Consider the following 21,760-nt stretch of genomic DNA (forward strand, 5'->3'; position numbering starts at 1 on the left):
TTAGGGTTAAAACATTTCCGGGGTGTCAAACAAGGCCTTCTGTGCTGTGCTTATCTGAAGAAAAAAGCCTTGGCCTAGCTCGTATTGTTGTGATACATGGCCTAGGCGACCTATACTGGGTCATGTATAATTGTCGCTTCCGTCTCAATATGTCGATGCGAAGCCGCCACGCCACGGCCCACGGAACGCTTGGTCGAGCGACGGAGTGAGGCGAACTTGCGTGCTCCGCGTCGACGCCCCTCCGCCACTCTCCAGCGCGTGCCGCTGACAGGGTAAACCCAAAATAGCAGCAGGGCCTTGGTGGAGAACTGCAAGAGTCCAAGAGAGGACCATGCATTGATCGAATAAGCGGTATACAATGCAAGCGGCCAAAGATCATGCACGCAGCTACCAACAAGTGCGACACCTATCAACCTCACAGACATCACGAACACTCACGCAAGTGCGTAGCAGTCCATGTATTACGTACATCGCCCAGCGGCCAGAGAAGTCCGAATTTATTTTTATTTTAGCAATAGCTCGCGGCACAGCCACGCCGGCGCCGGCGCTCATTTCGGCGCCCGAGATGAGAAGCACGCACGCAAGAGCTAGCACTACTTTGGAGACCTGCATGTTGCACGATGCAGAGGCTGGCACAATCTATATTCTTCCATCTTAAAAAAATGTCGCACGTCGATCACTTCTTTCTCGGTGCTTCAGGATGGTCTGTCCTGCTTATAGTAACAGAGTTTCGTGTTGTCCGTCCAAAAAATTACTTGGAAGGCCGGAGTGAGTTCGGACAATGTACGGGCGGGGGGCCCAAGTGCTCCCGGACGGGTTCCTCTGACGTAGCGGGTGGTCACTGACGCGCTCAGAGGAACCGGTTCCAGTGCTCCCGGGGGCGGCGCCGCTACACCGACACACGAGACTATCAGCGAACTTCCTTTCCATTCGTCAAAGACGGGGACGCAGCCAGCACAACTTCTCAGCGCTGACGACCCTGGCAAGTCCCGGCCTATCGCGCGCGGCATTGCCGGGTTGATTCATCAGAGCACCGCCGATCTGAGGGTGCTCCGTCGCTGTACCTAACAAGATTGGCAATGTTTTGGTATACTGCGCCTAACAAACAATCTGGTTTCTGCCAGAGGAACTAAGGTCTAGTGCAGGGAACTGTGTGGCAAACGATTTGACCTGTGATTTTAGTGGACAAACTCTGCACATGCCACAGTGAGAAGCCTGGCTCGCTTATTTTTCCTTCAAAAACTTCTGACGAACTGCACAGTTAACATGATTTCATATACGAGGATGTTACAAAACTTCAGAATACTCCAGGCAGAACCAGTCAGAAAGACATACATAAACGAGAGAAGCAGGAGGATACAACGATTCAAGGAACAGCTGCCAAAACAAAGAGCATACACAAACCAGCTGTTTCCCAGAAAATTTACCAGTTACAAACGGTGCCTCATTGCCGAAAGCAAGTTGCGAAATCCAGCACAGTTTCTTCCACCAGCTCCTCCATTACTCCCCCTTCAAGCTGTTCAGTGATGTCAACCGCCTGCGACATCATTAATTTCACCCAGCCTCTTCCTTCAACCGCCTGCTTCACAATTCTATCCAAGATGACTCCAGAACTGTCTCTCTTGCTCACCACAAACATCCGTGCCCCATAAATCCAGTCCTTCAGAATACTCCAGATTTCTACCCCTAAATCAGGAGATGAGGTGCCCCTCCATGTTCTAAACTGTTTTTTACTCCATGGGAATGCACTTAGCAAGGCGTTCTCACCGATTTCAAGTAGAGCAACATTAACACTGTCAAAAAGAAGCCTTCGGTATGAACTTTGCTCTCGCAACTCCAGTACTTTGTTGCGCAGCACCGGGTCAAGAGGGTAATCGGGTAAATGCCAACCAGTGAAAGCCATACTTGATCGTGCACTGCCTAATCCAGCAGATGACATTATATTTTGCACGAGGACATGGCATTCTGATTCATCATCATCTACATCAGAAAAAAGAGAAGGCAGCCTTGGGGTGCAAAGTAACTGTGATTCTGAGGTGCTATCATCCCATGATAAGGAACAGGCGACAGCCTCAATTGCTGAAGATCTTGATACTGCTTCAAAGAACAGGTCAGCAGAAGCAATCAGGATATAACCAGATTGAGTAATGGAGAACTTTGGCACGGAAAAACAAGACTTACTTGCATTCTTGAAAGTTCTCCCATATGTTTCAGGTTCATTACAACTGCTATCTTCAGAGGGTGCATCAAGAACTGAGGTAGGGCTGGGTTGATCACGATTTAGGCCTTTATTTACTCCTAGTTTATCCAGGTTTCCACTTGGACAATCCATTGTTACACCAATTGAAGCAGTTCTCTGTCATGCAATTTCTCATCAGTTGTTTTGAGGCCAAGAAAACTGGAGGCCAACAATATAATTCTTATTCAGGAGTAAATAGGTAATCATAAGTAAACACACTCAATCGCGAAGGCACATACTGACACACTACAGGAATAAGTGCAACAACTGAAGCACTAGCAAAATATATTACATCACTGACCAGCTAGAACAAAAGCATATAACAGATTAGACTTGCATGATACTTGAGAAGAAATGCTTACCTCTATCGTGCTAGTTGATATTTGCGTGGCAAAACTATCAGTTTTGTCCTGGCAATGCACTTCTTTTTCGTTGGCATCCAGATTATGATTGTAATCCGGTCGACTACGAACAGCACAAGCTTCAATCCTCTCAGCAAAGCAATCAGATGGATGATAAGTGGATTTCTGCCTTCTTGGCCTTTTACTTCTAGGCAAGAAAAAATCTGAAACTCTTGCCTTGAAAAATGACTTTGACTTATTTGACACAACAACCACCTTCAGTTTGCGGCTCTCAGGATTTGAAGCTTGTACATTCGCCACCATGTTATCAAGCGTGGATGAAATCACTGGAACAGAATTTGATCTTGGCAATTTCCTGGGAGATCTCTCACCATTTTCACCGTTCTTTCTGGAAGTAGTTACATATGTTGATCGTATATTCGGTTCATTTTCCATGCCACATGACCGGTTGCTAGAAACAGAAAGTATCCCAGTGGTGACATCATCTTTCTTCGTTGCTTTAATGGAGAGTATCTCTGCTAAGGTGCATGTTCTCCTCGATGATTGCACTTGCTCTTGAGTGGTCTCATCACAGGTCACCATTGCCCATCGCTCTGAAAGCTGTTTCTTGCCTTCCCTGATTACTGATGACTCGGGAAAGTGGGAGATCTTGCTCAAAGATGAGCCTGAGCATGGACCTTCATATCTTCTGATGTAATTCCATGAATGTTTCGATAGGGGACTACCTCCCTCGGAGTCACTGAGGGTACCACCGTCTTCTTCAATGTCAGAACCACTGCTATGATCAACTTCTGAATCACTGAATGAGCTTTCATCCCCCACATATCCATTTGAGTATGCAGAAGATAATAAAGAGTCAGCTCTTTGAGGGCGGCCATGTTGCCAGTGCTGCATGTCACCATGCACTAGTCCTGCAGATCCTATGGTAGTCCTGTTATCATCTAATGATCCATTGAGAATATTCCGGTTAATTAACTGAATTGAAGTTGCCCTGGGGGTCAGCTTTGCCTTTGATATGCCAGGCTTCCCTGGTGTAGGCCTCAAAAGTACTATTCTACTTGGCTGGGAGGATATTTCTTCCTTTGAACTAGGATTCTGATGGAACTTTCTCATCTTCAATCCATTTTGCTTATTTACTCGTTCTGTTCCGGATTGCCTTACGCCAGTGATCTCAACAGATCTAATTGGTTTCAGTACTGTAATGCGTTTTGTCTGAGGCGGTGATCGGTTTGTGTGAAGCCCACTCAGCTGTCTTGAGAAAGCGGAGTTAGGTTCTTCAGGCAATTCAAGAAATATATCTTTAGTTGAACTTGGAACCTCAACATCTTCTTGTAACTCCTTTGTGTGAAGGAGCTTCTCTCCCATGGCAAAGCGTTTTGGTTCCATGAACTTCGCTTGCACAATATATAATTCCTTACTTTTGTTCTCAGAAGACCATCCTTTCTTTGAAGTTCGATCCTGAAAATCGCTTGTTCCTGATTGTTCTTCACATACTTCATAAACATCATTAGATTCAACTGTTTCATCACGTAATTGGTGATCTTGTCTCATCAAACTTATGGACTGATTATGCTCTTTCCCGTGTAAGGCCTTATTTGTTTCTTTTAAGTCTCTATTCAAGTCGTCGCATTTGGCATGGTGTACAATTGGTTCTTCAGTAGATAGATCCTCCTCAAGACCCATTAATCTGGCAATGACACTTGGAGGTCTTCTTTTTAACTCCACTTCTTTAGCCATCTCTTTTGCTAATAACATTTTCAATGAAGTTGCATTTGATTTTCTGCTTGAAGAACTGTCATTGGCTGCCTGTAGACAACCCACAATAGAACAAACAAGAATCAAGAAAAGTATCAATTGTATCAGGTCAATCAGAAGCATATATATATTTTACTAAATTAGTATTTTTTTTTCTACAGCTCATTCAGAAGCTTTCTTTTTATTTTTACAAAGCATCGTAACAGAAAGGTCCCTACAGTTCTTCATATCAAATGATATTCACCTGCATAATGTGTGCATGCAAAATGTGCATAAATAAATTTTGTATATGACACTCACAAGTTTTTCATCCACAGTATTGGTAAATTTCTTCAATTCTGACATGACTCTTTGAACTGGAAACCTGAGAGCAGCAACATTGAATAAGGTATTTTGTTAGAAATAACACAAAGTAAACAATTATACCTGGAAAAACTAGTCTTGGAAAAATAAATCAAGAAACAATTATACATATTGTCGATTTGGTCATTATTTGAAAGCAAAAGAAGGTGGAATATTATAATTCACTATCCATTGAATACAATGTCATCTAACCCCATATAAATCAGAATGATGACAAACTTTTAACAGAAATCCTGCAAGGTCTTAGTCCCAATGGCTCCAACTATTATTTCGCACAAGTAGCCCCACCAAACATCAAAAATTTAGCAATTAATATAGCACTTACTCAAGAAGCACCCAAAGAGACGATAACTGGAAATAATTGCAAGTGTGATATACATATGATCTTTATGGGCTTGACCGATAACAGGCCTTGCTATAGTGTAGCGAAAATAATCCTATTAAACTATAACTGTGATTTTAGTGATTAATAACAATATAGTTATTAGGACTAACATGTTTATTAAGAATATATGTTAGTATATTTTATAGATGCAATACATCAAGAAGCTATCGTAGTTAAGACAAAGCTTAGTTGAATTGGAGAAGTCCTAGGAAAAATGTACTCATTGGATGGTCTGGTGCAGAAGAAGTTGAACTCACCGAAACATCTCTAACAAAGAGAAGACAAGACTGAAGACTTCACCGGATAGTCATGTGCTCAGTAAGGTGTAATATCGAAGCTTTATCTGCAAAGAAGAACAGAACTGAAGAAGCCACCGGATAGTCCAATGTTGATGAAAAAGGTGCACATCCGAGTATTTTGACTCGAGATAGAAGAAGTTGAATTCACCGGAAGGTCCAGTGATCAGCGGAAGATATACACCAGAACAATTCTTGCAAAGAAGGTTGCAAGTGTTGAAGATTAGAGAACAATAGACTGGAAGGTCCGGTGATGGAAAGTGAGTGCGCCAGAGGCTTCACCAGAGCATTTCTTGTAGAGGCAATTCCAAATGTCGAAGAATGAAGATAAACTGACCGGATGGTCAGGTGTCAAGAGGAAGTGCACCGGAGGTTTACACCAGAGTGTTTTGCATAGAGAAGAAGTGACACGATCTGGTTTAGGATAACTCACTGGATAGTCTGGTGATGAAGATGAAGTATACACCACAGTATCCGGTGTTCACAAAGGCTTTGAGTGAAAGTCCAACGGTTGTTTCTGAAGATGTCACCGGATGATCCGGTGTTAGTACTACTATTCTCACCGAATCATCTGGTGTTAACAGCTTTTCTGAGCCATTGGGTTAACAGCTAATGCACGAGTTTGAGTCTATAAATACCCCTTCACTCAATTATTTAATGGTGTGGTTGTCCAGAGAAATCCATATACACTTAAGAAGATATCCAAGCCACTAAAGTACTTAAAGTGATCATCCAAGACGATTAAACACAAGATTAGAGAGTGTTTAGTGCTTATAACCCTAGAGTGAGTTGTAGCTAGATGCTGCAGCTTGAAGAAAGGATCAAGGAGTGATCCTAGCTTGTACCAAGTGGTACGCCAATGCCCTGGAGTCTTAGTGACTCGTCGGCAACTTGAGCTGGAGTTGCTCAAGCTTGTTAATCCTCTGACTTGGTGTGAAGCTGCGGCAAGATACGTGTACAAAGATACGGAGACCCTTGCCTTGGTGTATCAAGCTCCGAAGTGATCATAGCAGCAAGCGACCGGAAGAAATACTAGTGGTGAGACCTTGCCTTGGTAGCTTGGTGTTTTATCTGGTTTGAGGCCTTGGTGGCTCAAGAGCTGTGACCGGGTGCCGTCCGGACTCATATCCTTGGTGGAGCTCTAACGTGGACTAGGGGTGGCGTTTATGGCATCAATTCCACCAGATAAAAACCCCTTGTGCCAAGTTTGCTCTCTCTAATTTATTTACATTTTCGCATTTACATACTTGCAATCTACCTTGACGTATTTATCTTTCTAGAATAGTTTGATAGAATTGACTATAGGTTGCAAAACTCTTTTGAGCGGTAGAGTAGACACACTAGATAAATTTAGAGCATATTTAGATAAAAATTGAGATAGACTTATCTTGTAAAGTTTTTAAAATCAATTTAATTTAGATTAATTTCTAAGTATCCTAATTCATTCTCTTTTAAAACATCATCGATACTTTCACTACAGACCTTCCAGTGCTTAGGTTAAAGCAACTGATCAGTTCCTACTGATAATAGGTACCACACCCAGCTTAAAACCATTCATTTGGAATGTGGAATCCTGAGAAATAGACAATAGATTAAGTGAGACTCCAGGAACCTGGTGTGAGCTGGATAAACTGAAGCCAGGTGAACTAACTTAACTACAGTACTCCTGACGGAGAAAAAAATACTACCCACAGGAAACTTCGGCAGAATAGTGGCTAGCCGGAACCAAGGCACTAATGCTTGAGAGGATTGGATAAGTATGCTGAAAATATTTCACTAGCTCTTAGCATTTGGCACCGTTAGGATTTAAACTTATAGGATAAAAAAAGTCTCATGATATCACTGTAGGAAAATGCTCCTTTTCAGGAAAACTTCAAGAGCCACATGCTTAAGGGCAGCTCCAGTAGAGCCCTAAATTTACTGTGCCAGCATCACTGTTGCCTTTTTTTTTCTGATCAGCAACTCCCGTTTTCAAGTGTTACAGGAATAAGGGGGAAAGAGGTACTCAAATTTAAGGTACTCTCCCTCCTTCTTTATCACTGTTTATAAAGATTGATATGTGAGTTTGAAGGAAGGAGAAGAGTAATTAAAGGTAGGAAATAGAGTAGCTGTTAGAGATGAAAAAAATAAAGAATGCTATAATAGTGTTATAGGGAATTAATTTTTAGAATATCTGCTGGAGATAGCTTAAGGGCTGTTTGTTTTTTTATTATGATTCTAGGATTCTAATTTTAAAATCAAAATCGAAAATAAATAGGCCGATTCTATAATCCAGATTCCACAATAATCTAGAGACAGATTGTGCCAAAACCCATAATCCAGTAAGAAGGTGATTCTAGATTCTGGCTTGTAGATTATGGCTCATATTTACCCATCAATACCATTACAAACGTACCGTTTTCATGTTTTTTTCTCCCGCTAGCCCGTGCTCCCCGTCCAAGCTCCCGCCGCCTGAGTTCCCCACCGGCCCGATGCGTGCGCATGCCAATGGGGTACAAGCAGGAGCCGTACAGCTGCGGGCCCCAGCTTGGCGCCGTCGCGGTCACGCTCATCACGCTCACCGACCTCTCCGATCCAGCCACCGATGCCGCGGTGATGTCCTCTCTGCCAGCCTCCGTCGCGACCACGGTGCTCCCGGCAGCCGCACTTGACGACCTCCCCGCGGATATCGGCTTTGGCACCGTCATGTTCGAGCTCGTCCGCTGCTCGCTCCCGCACCTATTGACTGACTTCTTCGGCACCGAGGCGCTGTAGTTCATCACCGAGCTCAGCGTGTCGGGGTCCATCATGCGCCACCTCATGAAGGTCCACAACGACACCGCCGCCAGCGTGACCTCTCGGACCCGCTCCCGCTCCCGGGTGGCCCGCTGTTGTGCCATGCGGATCTCCCTCGACGTATTCCGGGACCGGACCGACCTGGTCTACACCATCCTGACGGAGGTGACTGGCGTGGTGCTCACCATGGTTGATGGGAGGTGGCTTGTGGCCGGAGCAGGGAGATTGGCGATGGCCTTCCATAGGAAAAATGGGGAGGAGAGAAAAGAGAGAGAGAGGTAGTCTGGAGGGGGAAGAGATTTTAATAATCGGATACTGTTTGTTTTAGATTACACAATCTAGATTTTAATAATCTAGATTCTAGATTGTGAGAATTAAAATCTAAGATCCTAAAATTATAATAAAAAATAAACAGTCCCTAAGGCTGAACTTCGCAGGCACTTGTAGGCCAGATTGGTGCAAGAGAATAGCAGAGTTCATGGCCTGCTCTTGTTCAATATTACACGAAAAGAAATTTGGCACGGAGAATGAAAATATTCGAGGGGGACAGAACAGCACTCGGCAATATGGAAAAGTGCAAGTTTAGCAGTCTAGTAGATAAAAGGACACAATAAAAGCAAGTCTGCAGAATCAAATGAGCACAAGTACGGTCCTGTTTTTTCAGCTAGAGAATGTAGATTATGATCTATAATCTATAAGTTTAAATAAACAGGTTCTTATTACAATCTAACTTGAAACAATTTTGTCTTTATACTGTAACACTCTATCAATCTGGGTTTCACCAAATTCTACGAATTATACACTTCAATTTTTACCATCTAACTTCTTACAATTTATAAATTATTTTTCACAATCTCTAACCCAAACAAACGAATCTTACTTGCAAAGATATGGACCCATGAGGACATGACAGTAACAAGACCCTACGTACTCCCAAAAGGAATCTTGTAGGGGGGAAATAATCTCTGAAAGGCTAATTTTTTTGGCAGATAGAGTAACCTGAAAAATACCCATCAAGAATACGGATTTCATTTTTTTTAACATTTCTTCAGATCAGACAAATATGACAACGAGATATGAATAGACACAAAGTAACTACAACGCCATATACAACCAAAATACTACCAAGATTTAGAGTATACTGAGTGTTTTCCTTCACGGTCTAAATTCCCGTCGTGAAGGGATTTTTATTTTCTTTAGTGCTTTAACAGTTTCTCTTCACGATTTCCGTCATAAAAGAATTTCAAAAATCATTCCTTTCAGGACGGGATTCTCTCTCTTTTTCCTTCGCAATTCTTTTTAAGGAAAGTTGTTAAAAATAAAATAAAATTAAAAATATAAAAACAGAGAAAAAAATTAGGAAGTGAACGAAATAAAGAAAATCTCTGCACCAGCACCGTCCCAAAGCTCCAGATTTTCTCTGAAAATCTCGTCAGCACTTCGAATCTTGACAGCGTAAGGATAGGAAAAGAGAAGGATGCTGTAATAAAGTAGAGGACATGCAATCTGCGAAGAATAAAATACACTGCCAAGAATGAGAATAACGAGACGTTTAGGCATGTACGTCTCCAAATGAGCCCTGAAACCGAGACAATTCCCCGATGTTGCAGTTTTTGCAGATTAAAATACATCATGAAATATAAACTTTGTCTTGGTTTGCTCATTGCTGACTCTTACTGTATTCTACTATTTTAAAAAGAAGCCTACAAGTAATTGCAGAACTACTGTCTATGGAGCACGACATATCGAGAAGGTGAAATAATATGCAAATCGATGTGTAATTGCATTCCACTCACCGAATCATAACTCTCTTTTATTTTTCAATAACCAAGCATTGAATCATAACTTTGCCTGAAATCATTACTTGTAACCCTTTTCTTTTTCAAGCGTAATTTTATTGGTAAAGCTTATCCCCAAATTTGCAAGTTCAACAACCCAAGCAAAGCAGGCTCCAATGCCCGTGGAGCGCATCAAATCCCCAGCAGCCAAAAATAGCGCGAACTCTGCAGAGCAAAACTCGAACTGAATCGGGAGCTGGCATCTTTACATCAAACAGGACCGACATGTCCCGCGGAAGTCACAGCCAGAGCGCAAGAAAATCCCAAGCAACGTCGGCACGTCGCGGCGTGAGAGCGAGGGAGAGGGAGCCAAGGAGGGAGAGTCTATGGATGTAAGAGACGGGTGCTAACCTCAAGCGACGCGGACGCCGAGCATTCGCAACCCACGGCGACTTCGCCGGCGGCCGGGAGAGGGGGCAGCGGACTCTGCCGACGCCGCGGGAGGGAGTGGAGCAGAGTGCGGGGAAGCGGAACTGTTTGGCAAAGCCTTCTGCGAGCCGTTTGTTTCGCTTGTCTTCTTTGTTTCCACCGCGGTGCGTTTCATTTGTTTTGCCGTTGCCGAATGCCGACGCGTCGTGGCTGCGTGCATACTGCGTACGTGCGCCGTGCGCGCGCGAAGGGCCAGGTACTGGTGGTGGACCGTTGATGACGAGCACGGAATGGCCCGAATGGGGGAGTTCCCGGCCAAAGGGAGCGCAAAGGAAAGTTTCTTCCCGGGGAAAACCCATGGGGAGGGTCCAAATTCGGCTCAAATAAGGATGAAAACGGTCATAAATAATCAAAAAATATTCTAAATCACTTTCACTTTCATATTTATTCTTGGAATCGAAATCAGAAACGATAATGTCAGAAACGATAATGTCGGAAACGATTACGATATCGAAGATATCAGAAACTTCAAAAATGAAAACATCAAAATAGAAACATATCGATTACGGCCAAGAACCGATAGTTTAGATTAGAAACACCGTCTCGTAGAACACGACTCAAACGAGAAGTGTGCATACAATTGTCGAGATATATTTAAGTCTTAACTCGACCATACAATGATATAACTCATAACTCATACATACAACGACACTAGTCTTAATTTGAGTACTCAAATAAATCTTAACTCAACCATATAAGATACAATATATTCATACTAGATAATTTATAATCCATTTAATATATTGATACAACAACGCAAAACTATTCCATAAGTATCACAAAATATACTACAACATAAAAATTACAAAGAACCCATATATTATATAAAAAATTATAAAATGACTAGGGTGCAACTGGTCATCTCTTATTTTAAAACATCTTGCCTGGTATGGAGTCGAGGCATATAAAAATTAGAATAGTCTGAGTCTAAAAAAATAGAAATTATCCAGAGTTTACTCAAAAAATTTCGTTGAAATATGGTATTTTAAAAATACGGTTGGAAATCAGGCTAGATTGTTTTTTATTTTGTTTTCATATTCGTCGGTTCGGAATCGGTCCGGTTTTAATAAGTTGCAGAGAAATCGAAAACGACCGGGAAAAATCAAAAAAACGATATTGATCAGTTCGGAATTTTACCGTTCCGTTTTCATCCCTAGACTCAAATGTGGGGCTAAGTTAATATTCAGAATTCTAACGCTTCCCTACATGGATGTAAGTTTTGTATATTTTTTTATTGAGTCAACTCAAACTAAAAAAAAATAGGCTAAAGATTCACTTCCACCTAATTAAATTGAGAAAATAAATAAACTAAATAGTAATATAAAATTACCCATTAGATACTCACTTGTATCTATATTCCGTACCCAACACCTACCACTATGATGCTGAGGGCCTGTTTAATTTGCAACCCAAATAAATGTTATCAGATTTTGGCGTACTCGCGAGATATGGCCACCATTTGTTTCCAAACAGACTTTAGCGTGCCCACTGAATTTTGGCACTGTATAACTACTACGCACAACCAACAAGGGCAAGAATAAGAAAGAAAAATGATCGCTCGCGTTTTGGTAGCGAGGGCAGAGAAACGGTGCTAGCGCTGGGTGACAACACCCACTGGCTGCACGGAAAATAATACAGAAAACCAGACATGCCTCTGATTTGCTTCTTTGAATCGTCAAATATCCTGGAAGTAGCTGGGACGATTTAGATTATCATTTCACATCTTTTTTTTCTTCAAAAGATCAAGGGTAAGAGGGAGGAGAACAAAAGGTAGAATATGCGCCACCTATTCAACCGGAAAAAAGGAACTTGTGGCAAGTCTGATCCAGTTCAATCTCTATTTCGTACTCTTAATAACTAGTGATTTTTTTTCCGAGTTGTGAAAGAAGGATCAAACTAGCGACCTCTTTAGTGGAATCGTAGAAAACCCCCAGAAAACATTCCTAAAGGTTTCAAAAAAATTATCAGACAAGCAAATTTTCAAGATCAAACTTAACTATGTCTTTTTTTCTCCGTGATTTTTAAAAATTATAGAGTTTGATTTCTTTTGAGAATTTTATAAAACTTGTACATATGTTTTTCGGAGGGGTTTTAACGATTTCACGAAAGAGGTAGTTTTGACCAAATATTTTTCCGTCCAATGTCCATCATTGGCAGCAACGGAAGCATCATGTATGGTGTCGATATTTACATGCAACTTTGGATAGTGGGGAAGGGATGATACACAGTGTCATTTTGTTCCTTTTTTTTCTTTCCTCGATCGCAGAAACAAACACCAAGTCACTCATATACAAGGAAATCTGTTAACAAACAGAGAACCAATTATCGTTTGACACACCCGATTTTTCTTTTTTTAAAAGAAAAGGAAAGTGGAGAAAAATCAAAAGAACCCGCGCCATTCCGACAGCACGAACTGCAGCTGCACGGTAGGCGGTACCCCATCTGCCCAACTCGGTACACTGGATCGATCTATCCGTTTGCAGCCAGCGGTGCCGCAGTTCCCCGTAAGTTTGGCCCGACAGAAGACACTGTTATGTGCGCAGATGTTCTCGTATAAAAATAAATTTTATAGGATTCTATATCTCACTATATCAGTAATTTTATAATATAATAACTAGACTAAAAGGAAAAGTGAAAATAAACATGTGTCACCTATAGAATTTGCTTTCTCCCACACGCCGAGGAGAGTGGACAAGCCCGGCGTGGTGAACAGTAACGACGGTCGCGCGCGGCAGGCAGCCATGGCACGGGCACGGGCACCCCCACCCCCACCCGGCAGCTCGCTCGGCGAGACGGCACAACAACGCCTGGCCTGGCTCCAAAAAAAAGGGAAAAAATACAACGCCTGCCCTGCGCCCATCACCCACCGAGCACAGCATGCACATCGGCGCCAGCACGCGAATGTTGTTGCACTGCCGCTACGCGACGCCGGCCGAGCCGATGGAATGAAGCAAGCGACGCGCGTACGGCCGCATGCTGCTGCTGCTGCTGCTGCTGCTCGGTGCATTGCCGCTTTGCCAGTCAGACAGTCAGTCACATGCCGAGGCTTAAGCAGCGTAAGCGTCTCTCTGTTCCTCGCTGAGCAGCAGCAGGCGCTTTCCGGCATGATCGGCGCCTTTTGGGATTAAATGATGAGCAGTCAAATCGCAATTCTTTGGCTGGCTAGCTGCTGTCCGTGCATGCGTCGGGTGCAGCCAAATGTTGCAGCGATGAGTGGGTGGGGAAGGTGCGGGGCTCGCTGCTCGCATGGCCGGTTCACAGTTGTTTGGACAAGCTCAACGTCTGCGTGTACATGAGAACGTTTGTTCCGTTTTGCGAGCAACTCATGAGAGTTTTCGACCTTCTTTAACGTGAGGAAACGACCGTTCATGTTGATGTGGTTGGAGCACGAGAATGCAGTTTATATAGAGGTTTTTTTTAAAGCTATACTAGAAGCTCTCGCTTCACTGAAGAAGGATGTAGGCGCTCCGGTTCAAGTCTAGGCGGGCGTGTTGCTCGACAGCACCCTTCACCATCTGAGCAAGCGCTCATTCCCCGCGTTTATATAGAGCAAGTATTAGTAGAATGGATTGATGCAACATGTTAACTATTCTAACTCCTAAGGTTCTTCGTAGAGATGATGCCAATAGCACGGAAGAGCAATGTTCTCCACTCGATCCCAAGAGGTGAAAGAGGAGTACATATTGCAAATTGCAATTCGATGCAACTCCCACAAACTTAGGAGCATGAAAGTTTGTGAGAATACTTGTTTAGGGTTCTTGAAGAACGGCCAGTCCACCACCAAGAATAAAACCCCGCTAGCACGGAAGTTCAAGTGATATGCGCGCGTGTTATCTTCTTAGAAAACAGAATGTCTATTTTAACTAACAATTATGCACGTGGTACACACGTGAAATAAATAATATTATAATATGAGCTAAAAAATTTCATAGGAAAAATCTAATTAAAAACACAAAGCTAAGGATGCATTGATTATAGTTATTGTATATAGATGGAAGGAAATAATGATTTATTAATACTTTTTAATGTTGATAGTGCCTATTAATTGCATATTATCAAATTCATTAGAGGTTTCCAAATAATTGAGAGAGGAGGAGATGAGAGATCAACTTTGATTGTGGATCGTTTAATCGTGTAAGATATACAGTAAATATCGTATGGATATGTTATAACTCATCTATTTATAGGAGTATAGAAATATAGATATTGTCTTTTACATGACATGTTTCTCAAAAGGAAAGCACCATGTTTCTCGGTGACATGTATGTGTGTACCGGTGAGTAAACTATGTTTCACAACGTCGTCAGCTGCAATCCATATTGTCCTATGAAGACCACCACAAAAGCTTCGCATCTTCCATTTCGAATCACAGATTTCTCTGGTATTTATACCAATTGCGATTTAAGTAGTTCGTAATTTCATACCGACGGCAGATGATTACCAATTCAATACCAGTCACCTTGGTGTGAATTTTGGGATATCTCTGTCATACCATAGGATGAGGAGGTCGCCTTTTTTTAAACGAAACCGGCAGGAGAGTTATCCATTATAGTAAAACTAGCAATTGCATATGTATTTCACACACATGAAATCAATCCATAATATAACAATGTATGGAAGGTAATATTGGACATCTAAGTGTGGAAGACAAATAATGAGAGATTGAATGTATTTTTAGAATGCATGGAAAACAAATATTAGACGTCTAGATATGGAAGACAATTAATATGAGATTAAATGTATTTTTGAAAGGTGGAACAGGGAGAATCTTTGCACGATGACTATTTGATCAACTCGGGTGGACGGTGGATATCGTTTGATTCTGTCATAACTCATGTATTTTATAGGAGTACAGAAGAAGGAAAACACGACGGGCAAGATAAAAAAGACCAAAAGACAAAGTCTAGACCATGGTTTTGGGAAACCACAGCCCGAGCAAAGGAGAAAAACCTACTCTCGCGCTATCAGGCAACCTAGGTGGTGTGTGCACGCGAAAACCCAAATGGTGGTCTCGTCCTTAATCTATTGAGCAATAGCATACGGGCGTTCCTTCTACTCAAAGATCCGCCTATTCCTCTCTTTCCAGATCTCATAACATACTAAAATGATGAGAGACTTGAGACCCTTCCGAGAGGGGGCGGTGCAATTAGACATGGAGGACCACCAGTCTTGAATCGAAGAGGCTTGAACCCAATTAGCCGGTGTGATGGGTGGCAGGCCCATCCAATGGGCCACAAAACTTCCAAGCAAAGCAAGTGTTTAAGTGTGTGTCGGTACACTCACTAGTATGTGAAGGACCGGTCGGGAGTTCGATCCCGACCTCACATCGGGGTATTTCCCCAGTAGCGTCTAGGAATAGTCCATGTTAGACTAAGATACACACGTGTGCGTTCAGTGGTACTACACCTTCGCGTGGATTGGATGCCCCGAAGCCTTCCAATCCCTACTTAACGTGTGTATGGATGCACATGCGTGTGTACGTATGATGTGAGTGTGGTGTGTGAGTAGTATGCGCTCTCTTTGTACACTCTTTAAAAAAACTGCGCAGAGAATATGTAGCTTTTTACTATAGCGTAGTACTGTCGAGTTCTGTATCCCGTTTGAATGTCCTTGAAGAAAGGCTCACGTGTTTGAGGGTAAGAATATTCAGTCAAAAAGCCATTGAAGCAACTGACCTTTATATGGACACAGCTGGAGGATTTACCTTGACCGTGGAGCTGTCGAACTACTTTTAACCAGTGTTACGACGATAGCCAATTATGGGATCGATATAACATCAACGGAAATAGCTGACTGTCAAAAACAAAGAGGGACGTAGAAGGAGTATAAATTTTCTAGTCATATTGACAAAAAGCATAGATCAGTTCCAAAGGAAAATTGAAATAGAATCTCTCTCCTTTAGCTCCCTGTCCTTACCCTTCCACTATCCAGCCTCAATCAACAGCAAACTCGCGAAAGTATACATTATGTAGTAATAATTGCAAACATCATACATTAGTTCAAGCGATGTTACCGGCCATTTTCTCCGAACTGAAATGGAAAGCTAATAATTTCACCTATGTAATTTGAAGTAGTATCCACATATGTACCTTCAAAAGTGAAATTTGCGTATAGCAGAATGTATCTCCACTAATAGAATCAAAATGAACGAAAAAAAGCACCTGTGAAAATTTCAGTAGACTACCACGTTATGCCATCTGAAGACAACATGGGAGCCTCCCTGATGTTATCCATAGCAGAGCAAGAATCAAAGAATGATAGACCAGTTGTACCAAGAACGTCATTGTTCAGTTTGCCCTGGACTAGCATGAAGCTCTGGTGATCTTCCAAATCGCTGTAAGAACTTCCATTTGACATGAGACCGAGCACGGCCCCCAAACTAACATGAGATTGGAGTTGATGCACTGATGACCACAATTCTGTAGAAGAATCACGCAAGCTATTCCAATCTTGCTTACAAGGATGCTCTGAATATGAAGACAGGGAATTCAGACCACTGTCATTTGCATCCAGGCACAAAGTGCCACTGCTGTCATTTGGGGGAGAGCTAGTGATATATCTGAGATGATGATGATCCCAAATTCCAGACTTGTTTGAAAAATATAAAGGGGGCAATGTCAAAGGTAACTTTTTTTTAGATAATGGAATCAAAATCCCAGCCTTCAGCGTGAATGCATCCGGCTCCAAAACTTATTACAAAGTATTGCACTTAAACATCTACATCACACATCTTGATCGTAGAGAAACTTAGACCAAAAAAAGCTAACATAACCTGGATAAAAAGTATTTATTAAGAACTAATTTTATTCCTAAACCTCCATCCATGGTTGGCAAATAGTTGCATCACCGTAGTCTCAAGAGTCTGGCATGCAAGACGAAGCATCTCTCAGTCTTCATCGCACTTTTGCAACAGCACCTGATCCAACACCTGCAGAAGCCTGTAAGAATTATCAGGCAGTTCTACCTCTGACGAATATTTCTCCTCCAGTCCAGCCAAACAAGACATACCAACAGCAGAATCATGCAGGCTCTTTGGGCCCAGCTCATAGTGATGCTCTGGAGTTGAATACATGGAACCCATGAAACTTGTGTTTGCACTCAACACCATGTTGTTGCTTTGACTTACATGGAAGTTGGAGATATATCTGAAATCATTGTGATCCACAATTTCATTTCCACTGTCCAAAAAGCTTGAAGCAGTTGATTTCGCAAGTTACTGATCAAACCTAGTTGAAAACCCAGCGTCATAATTATCACACAATCCTGCCTCTTTTGGGTCTTCCCTCTGCATTCGAACCGAACTAGGCATGCAATGTTGTATGGAACTGCAGAGGTCAGGTTGCCAGTAAGTATTTGAAATCGCAAATGGTACTGCATGCTGCTCTTCAATCTGACAAGGGAAGGACAATCTATCCCGAATTGACTCAGCGAGTGTTACTGACAACATAGGGCCCCATCCATTCTGACCATATGAAGCAGTTTGAACATTCAAGTTAAACTCATTTGCTGAAGCTGATCTTCCGTGGATGTATGGTTCCACTTCTACATCCTCTAGCAACAAGTTCGAAACCTGGTTGTGAACAATGCCTCTCTTCTGATCAGAACTCGAAATATCCTTACACACCCATGGCAGTGCCATGAACTCACGTGCTTCGTTACCCCCACGAGGCAAGTAATTTTTCCAATCAATAAAACTTGGACGGCCCCAATTGTATCCCCATGGTAAAGCCATGAATCTACATGCTTCATCACTTGCATAGGAAGATGACTTTTCACTCGTTCTTCTCAGTGTAGTTAATGAATTAAAGCCACTTTGCCTGTAATCTAGCAAGTTATCAAAACGGCTTTTGGGAATAGCAGGAGCTTGTCTGCAGTCAACTTTACTATGTCTCATAGACCCTTCATGGTGCTGCATTACATTAATAACTATCAATGGTATAACTGCTAAATAATAAAAACTAATGTTGAATAGGTGGCAGTACATTGTTGCCCCAAGTGTTGAATTACAAAGTGCAAAACATACCTTAGTTATGATGTTGTTGGCACCTAGCCTTTGCAGGATGTCACCTATAAATTCTGACCTGAGAAATTTTCAATAATTAGGTAGCAGTATATGAATATATAATCCAATGGACTTCTTCGATATATAATTACCACCTTCTTTGCAACAACTCAGCACTTCCCATTGACACTGTTTTTGCAGCTAGCTTTAATAATTTGCTTCTCTTTTCTGAAAAGATCCGTCCACTGACAGGCTCTCTGTCTATTAACACAAGTATAGGTGTCATGCACTTAGCATCCCAACTTAGTGTAGCAAATGTTAAGAAGTACTAAGAAATGTAAATAGTCAAAAGCAAGTACAACTTTAAGAAAGGCTTTCGCAACATCAGAAGTATCACAGAATTCATGAAGGATCATCATGTCCGAAAGACGAGACATCTAATCCATAACTTGTGCTTGTATCAGCCCATGATTGCAAGTAGCATATGAGAATTCCAGGAAATCCATTTTTGTGCATTTCAGCTCTAAAACACCAATACTTCAAGAAGACACCGTATCCATATTGGATACCGTATCCGATACCGATACGCGCCGGATACGCACCGGATACATATCCGGCAAGTATTCGAAAAAAATAATTATATAAATTATGGATACGCAATTGGATACTTCTCCGATACTTCGGGGATACGGCCCAGCCCATTTACTCCCACATGACCTAACAAGTCGCCCGCAGTCCCGCACATCAGCTATCACCCGCACGCTGCCCACACCCGCGACGCCCTCCCAGCCACATTCGGCGATGGCAGTGACTCTCCGTCTCTCCCCCTTTTCAAATTAATTGGTTAACAAAATTGGTCGGTGACAAAGCAAATTAATGTTGATACTACATATTTTAAAGTACCTTTTGTCATCTCATATGCAAATTACTGATAAGTTAAATCTAGCCATATGCTCTGATTTGATAGGACATGTTGGCAATAGTAGCCTCTAAGTGATTTAGATAATATAAACATGCCCTGCAAACTTATTACTGTTTTTTTTAAAGTAAAACGTATCCACGTATTGAGTTTCCTGGGAAAATAGCGTATCCCCGTGTCCATATCGGTCCGATACCGATACACATATCTGTATCGGTGCTGCCTAGCATTTCAGAATAGATGCATCAAAAGCAGGAAGGAAAAAATACATTGAAGGAACAGCCAATGATTGTGGGTATAATCTAATTTTATTCTTATTTAGTGGCACATATTTTTTTCTTCTCTCCTAACCTTGCTAAATAAAGACTAAAGAACAGGATATCTTTATTTTTCTTCTCTCCTAACTTTTCCAGGTATGTGATATGGCTGGAAAATTTCCAGCAATGTTGATACTGTATATGGTAAAACTTCAGCAGCAGCTATTAAAGCTACATTTACGTTAGAAGATTAGCATGTGCTCACCAGTATTTCTTGATATCCCTGTAACCTCAAATGATGCCTGAGCTATAGGTGTGAGAACATGAATACTTGGCAAGTAATCGTGTGAGTTGAACTGATGTGTATCCTTATCACCATACTCTGTGTAGAAAAGGATCCACAATTATAAGCGTCTAGAGATGCATCAATCATGGTCAGAGAAGGTCAGATAAAGGATATCAGACCAGAATGGGAGGATTTCACATTCACTTGCTTGTCAAGGATTTCCTCATTCTTGGGAGGTGTAGCAGGGGGATCATCACAACACGCAGTATTTCTCTGGACAAAGAACTTTTTGAGGGGAGTCACATTATGCGATTCTACAAGACAAGCAATAACACAGGAAATTAATACTAATTATCCACTGCGGATCATTCTAATGTTTAAAGTAAGAGGCACCAACAGAATAGGACAGCAAAGAAAGCGTATATAAACCCAATCTCATACCTTCTTTTTGTTTGGAGATCTGTGGCTCAATGCTTTGGTGAGAATGTTTGTATGAACGGGAGCTATGACCTGACTGTTCACATAGTTTCTTAAAGAACTTGTATTCGACAGTTTTTGCATCACAAACTGCACAGGAAATGTTGGATTAGCATATAAAAGGAAAATATTATATTAACTACTGAAAATGTTGGATACACGGATCAGTTGATCCTATATAAGAGCAATATCGAATTAAAGAGATTACAGTGGTACAAAACCCATACTACACCATCAGAGAACAATTAATACCACCTGGAAGCACAGAAATATCAAGAATCCAAGATGCAGAAACAGATAGTGTGTAACACGACTTAATGTACTGTGAAAATCCAAGACGGAGAGATATCTAAATTCAGTATACGGTAGAAAAGAGATGAGTTACACTGAGACTAGGGGCAATATACCTTGAGGTTTGTCTTTTGCAACTTCACGTATGTTAGCAACCTGTCTCCCACCTATGTGATGACTACCAGCTTCATCAGCAAATCGAACCTTTTTTCTTTGCCTTCCATCTGTCATTAGGTACTCATTGCATCAGACCGGAAAAAAAAACAGAACGATTGCCAGCAGAGATGTCAGTGAACAAAGGGCCACAATAATCAACCAATGGTACTTTGAGGAAAAATAGCTGGATTTAGCTGAGCTCAGCATGCAAAGTCCCAAGAAATTCCAAGTAAATATTTATGAAAAGATCATCATATGTCACATTTAATAAAATGGTAAAGATCACATGCAGGTAGGGATCGGAAGCACACAAAACCTATAATTGCCCTTCTTTTTTCCCCTTCATGATCAAACCTTAGGATCTCCTATCTTTAGCTCGTTCCAACTCAATTGCAATCGAACTGCAGATTTGTATCTCAAATCTAACCCAACCCCACAAAATCCAACTCAAAAGAAATCTCGAAACTTCTATTTCGATCCAAGAAACCCAGCATACATACATCGAAAGAAAACTAGGGAGATCCCTGAACCCGAAAGAAGCAGCGCAAAGCGGTGGAGTAGGGTGATACCTGGGGAGGAGGGCTCCGGGAGGGGCCTCGACGCCGGCGGGGGGTGGAAGGTCGAGCCTCGCGGGGGGCGAGGGGGCTTCAGGGAAGTGGAATGGAGCCTTTTGCTAGGGTTCCGGCGCTGGAGCCTGTCCATCGCCGCCGCCGCGCCGTCGCTTGGGTCGGTGCGCGCCAAAAGTCGGGGGCAAAGAAAAGGAAGCCGTTTTGCGGTTTGCGCGCCATCGGTTCTGACGCTGCGAACGAAATTTTATAAGATATGTCTTTTTGAAAGATCCGTAGGTTGAGTTTGATATATGTCTTTTGTTTCTCTTTCATTTATATGCGCAGCTATTGGATCCGGAGAGTAAGAGCGTGTATCAAAGTC

General features: G+C 42.0%; 1 protein-coding gene and 1 pseudogene across 2 annotated transcripts; both read right to left on the reverse strand.

Moving 5' to 3' along the window:
- Positions 1–1,207: 1,207 nt before the first annotated feature.
- On the reverse strand, positions 1,208–10,560 carry LOC133919323 (uncharacterized). Of its 2 annotated transcripts, none has more exons than XM_062363687.1 (5): positions 10,365–10,560; positions 4,657–4,720; positions 2,602–4,407; positions 2,182–2,356; positions 1,208–2,094 (listed from the first exon to the last, which is right to left on the reverse strand). In XM_062363687.1, exons 2-5 carry the CDS (start codon positions 4,699–4,701, stop codon positions 1,445–1,447), a joined length of 2,676 nt encoding a protein of 891 aa, XP_062219671.1. In that variant the 5' UTR covers positions 4,702–4,720; positions 10,365–10,560; the 3' UTR covers positions 1,208–1,444. The 2 variants fall into 2 exon arrangements, with proteins under 2 accessions (XP_062219671.1, XP_062219670.1); XM_062363686.1 differs by having other exon boundaries at positions 1,208–2,097.
- Positions 10,561–16,345: 5,785 nt separating this feature from the next.
- Positions 16,346–21,599, reverse strand: LOC133919324 (uncharacterized; annotated as a pseudogene).
- Positions 21,600–21,760: the final 161 nt, after the last annotated feature.

The sequence above is a fragment of the Phragmites australis genome, chromosome 5 (assembly GCF_958298935.1).
Source record: "Phragmites australis chromosome 5, lpPhrAust1.1, whole genome shotgun sequence".
NCBI lineage: Eukaryota > Viridiplantae > Streptophyta > Magnoliopsida > Poales > Poaceae > Phragmites > Phragmites australis.

Coding starts and splice junctions, on each gene's coding strand:
- LOC133919323 (XM_062363686.1), bottom strand. CDS start 4,701: ATGTCAGAATTGAAGAAATTTACCAATACTGTGGATGAAAAACTT. Junction 4,408..4,656: donor ATACTGTGGATGAAAAACTT/GTGAGTGTCATA, acceptor GGTTGTCTACAG/GCAGCCAATGACAGTTCTTC. Junction 2,098..2,181: donor GAGAACTTTCAAGAATGCAA/GTAAGTCTTGTT, acceptor TGTTCTTTGAAG/CAGTATCAAGATCTTCAGCA.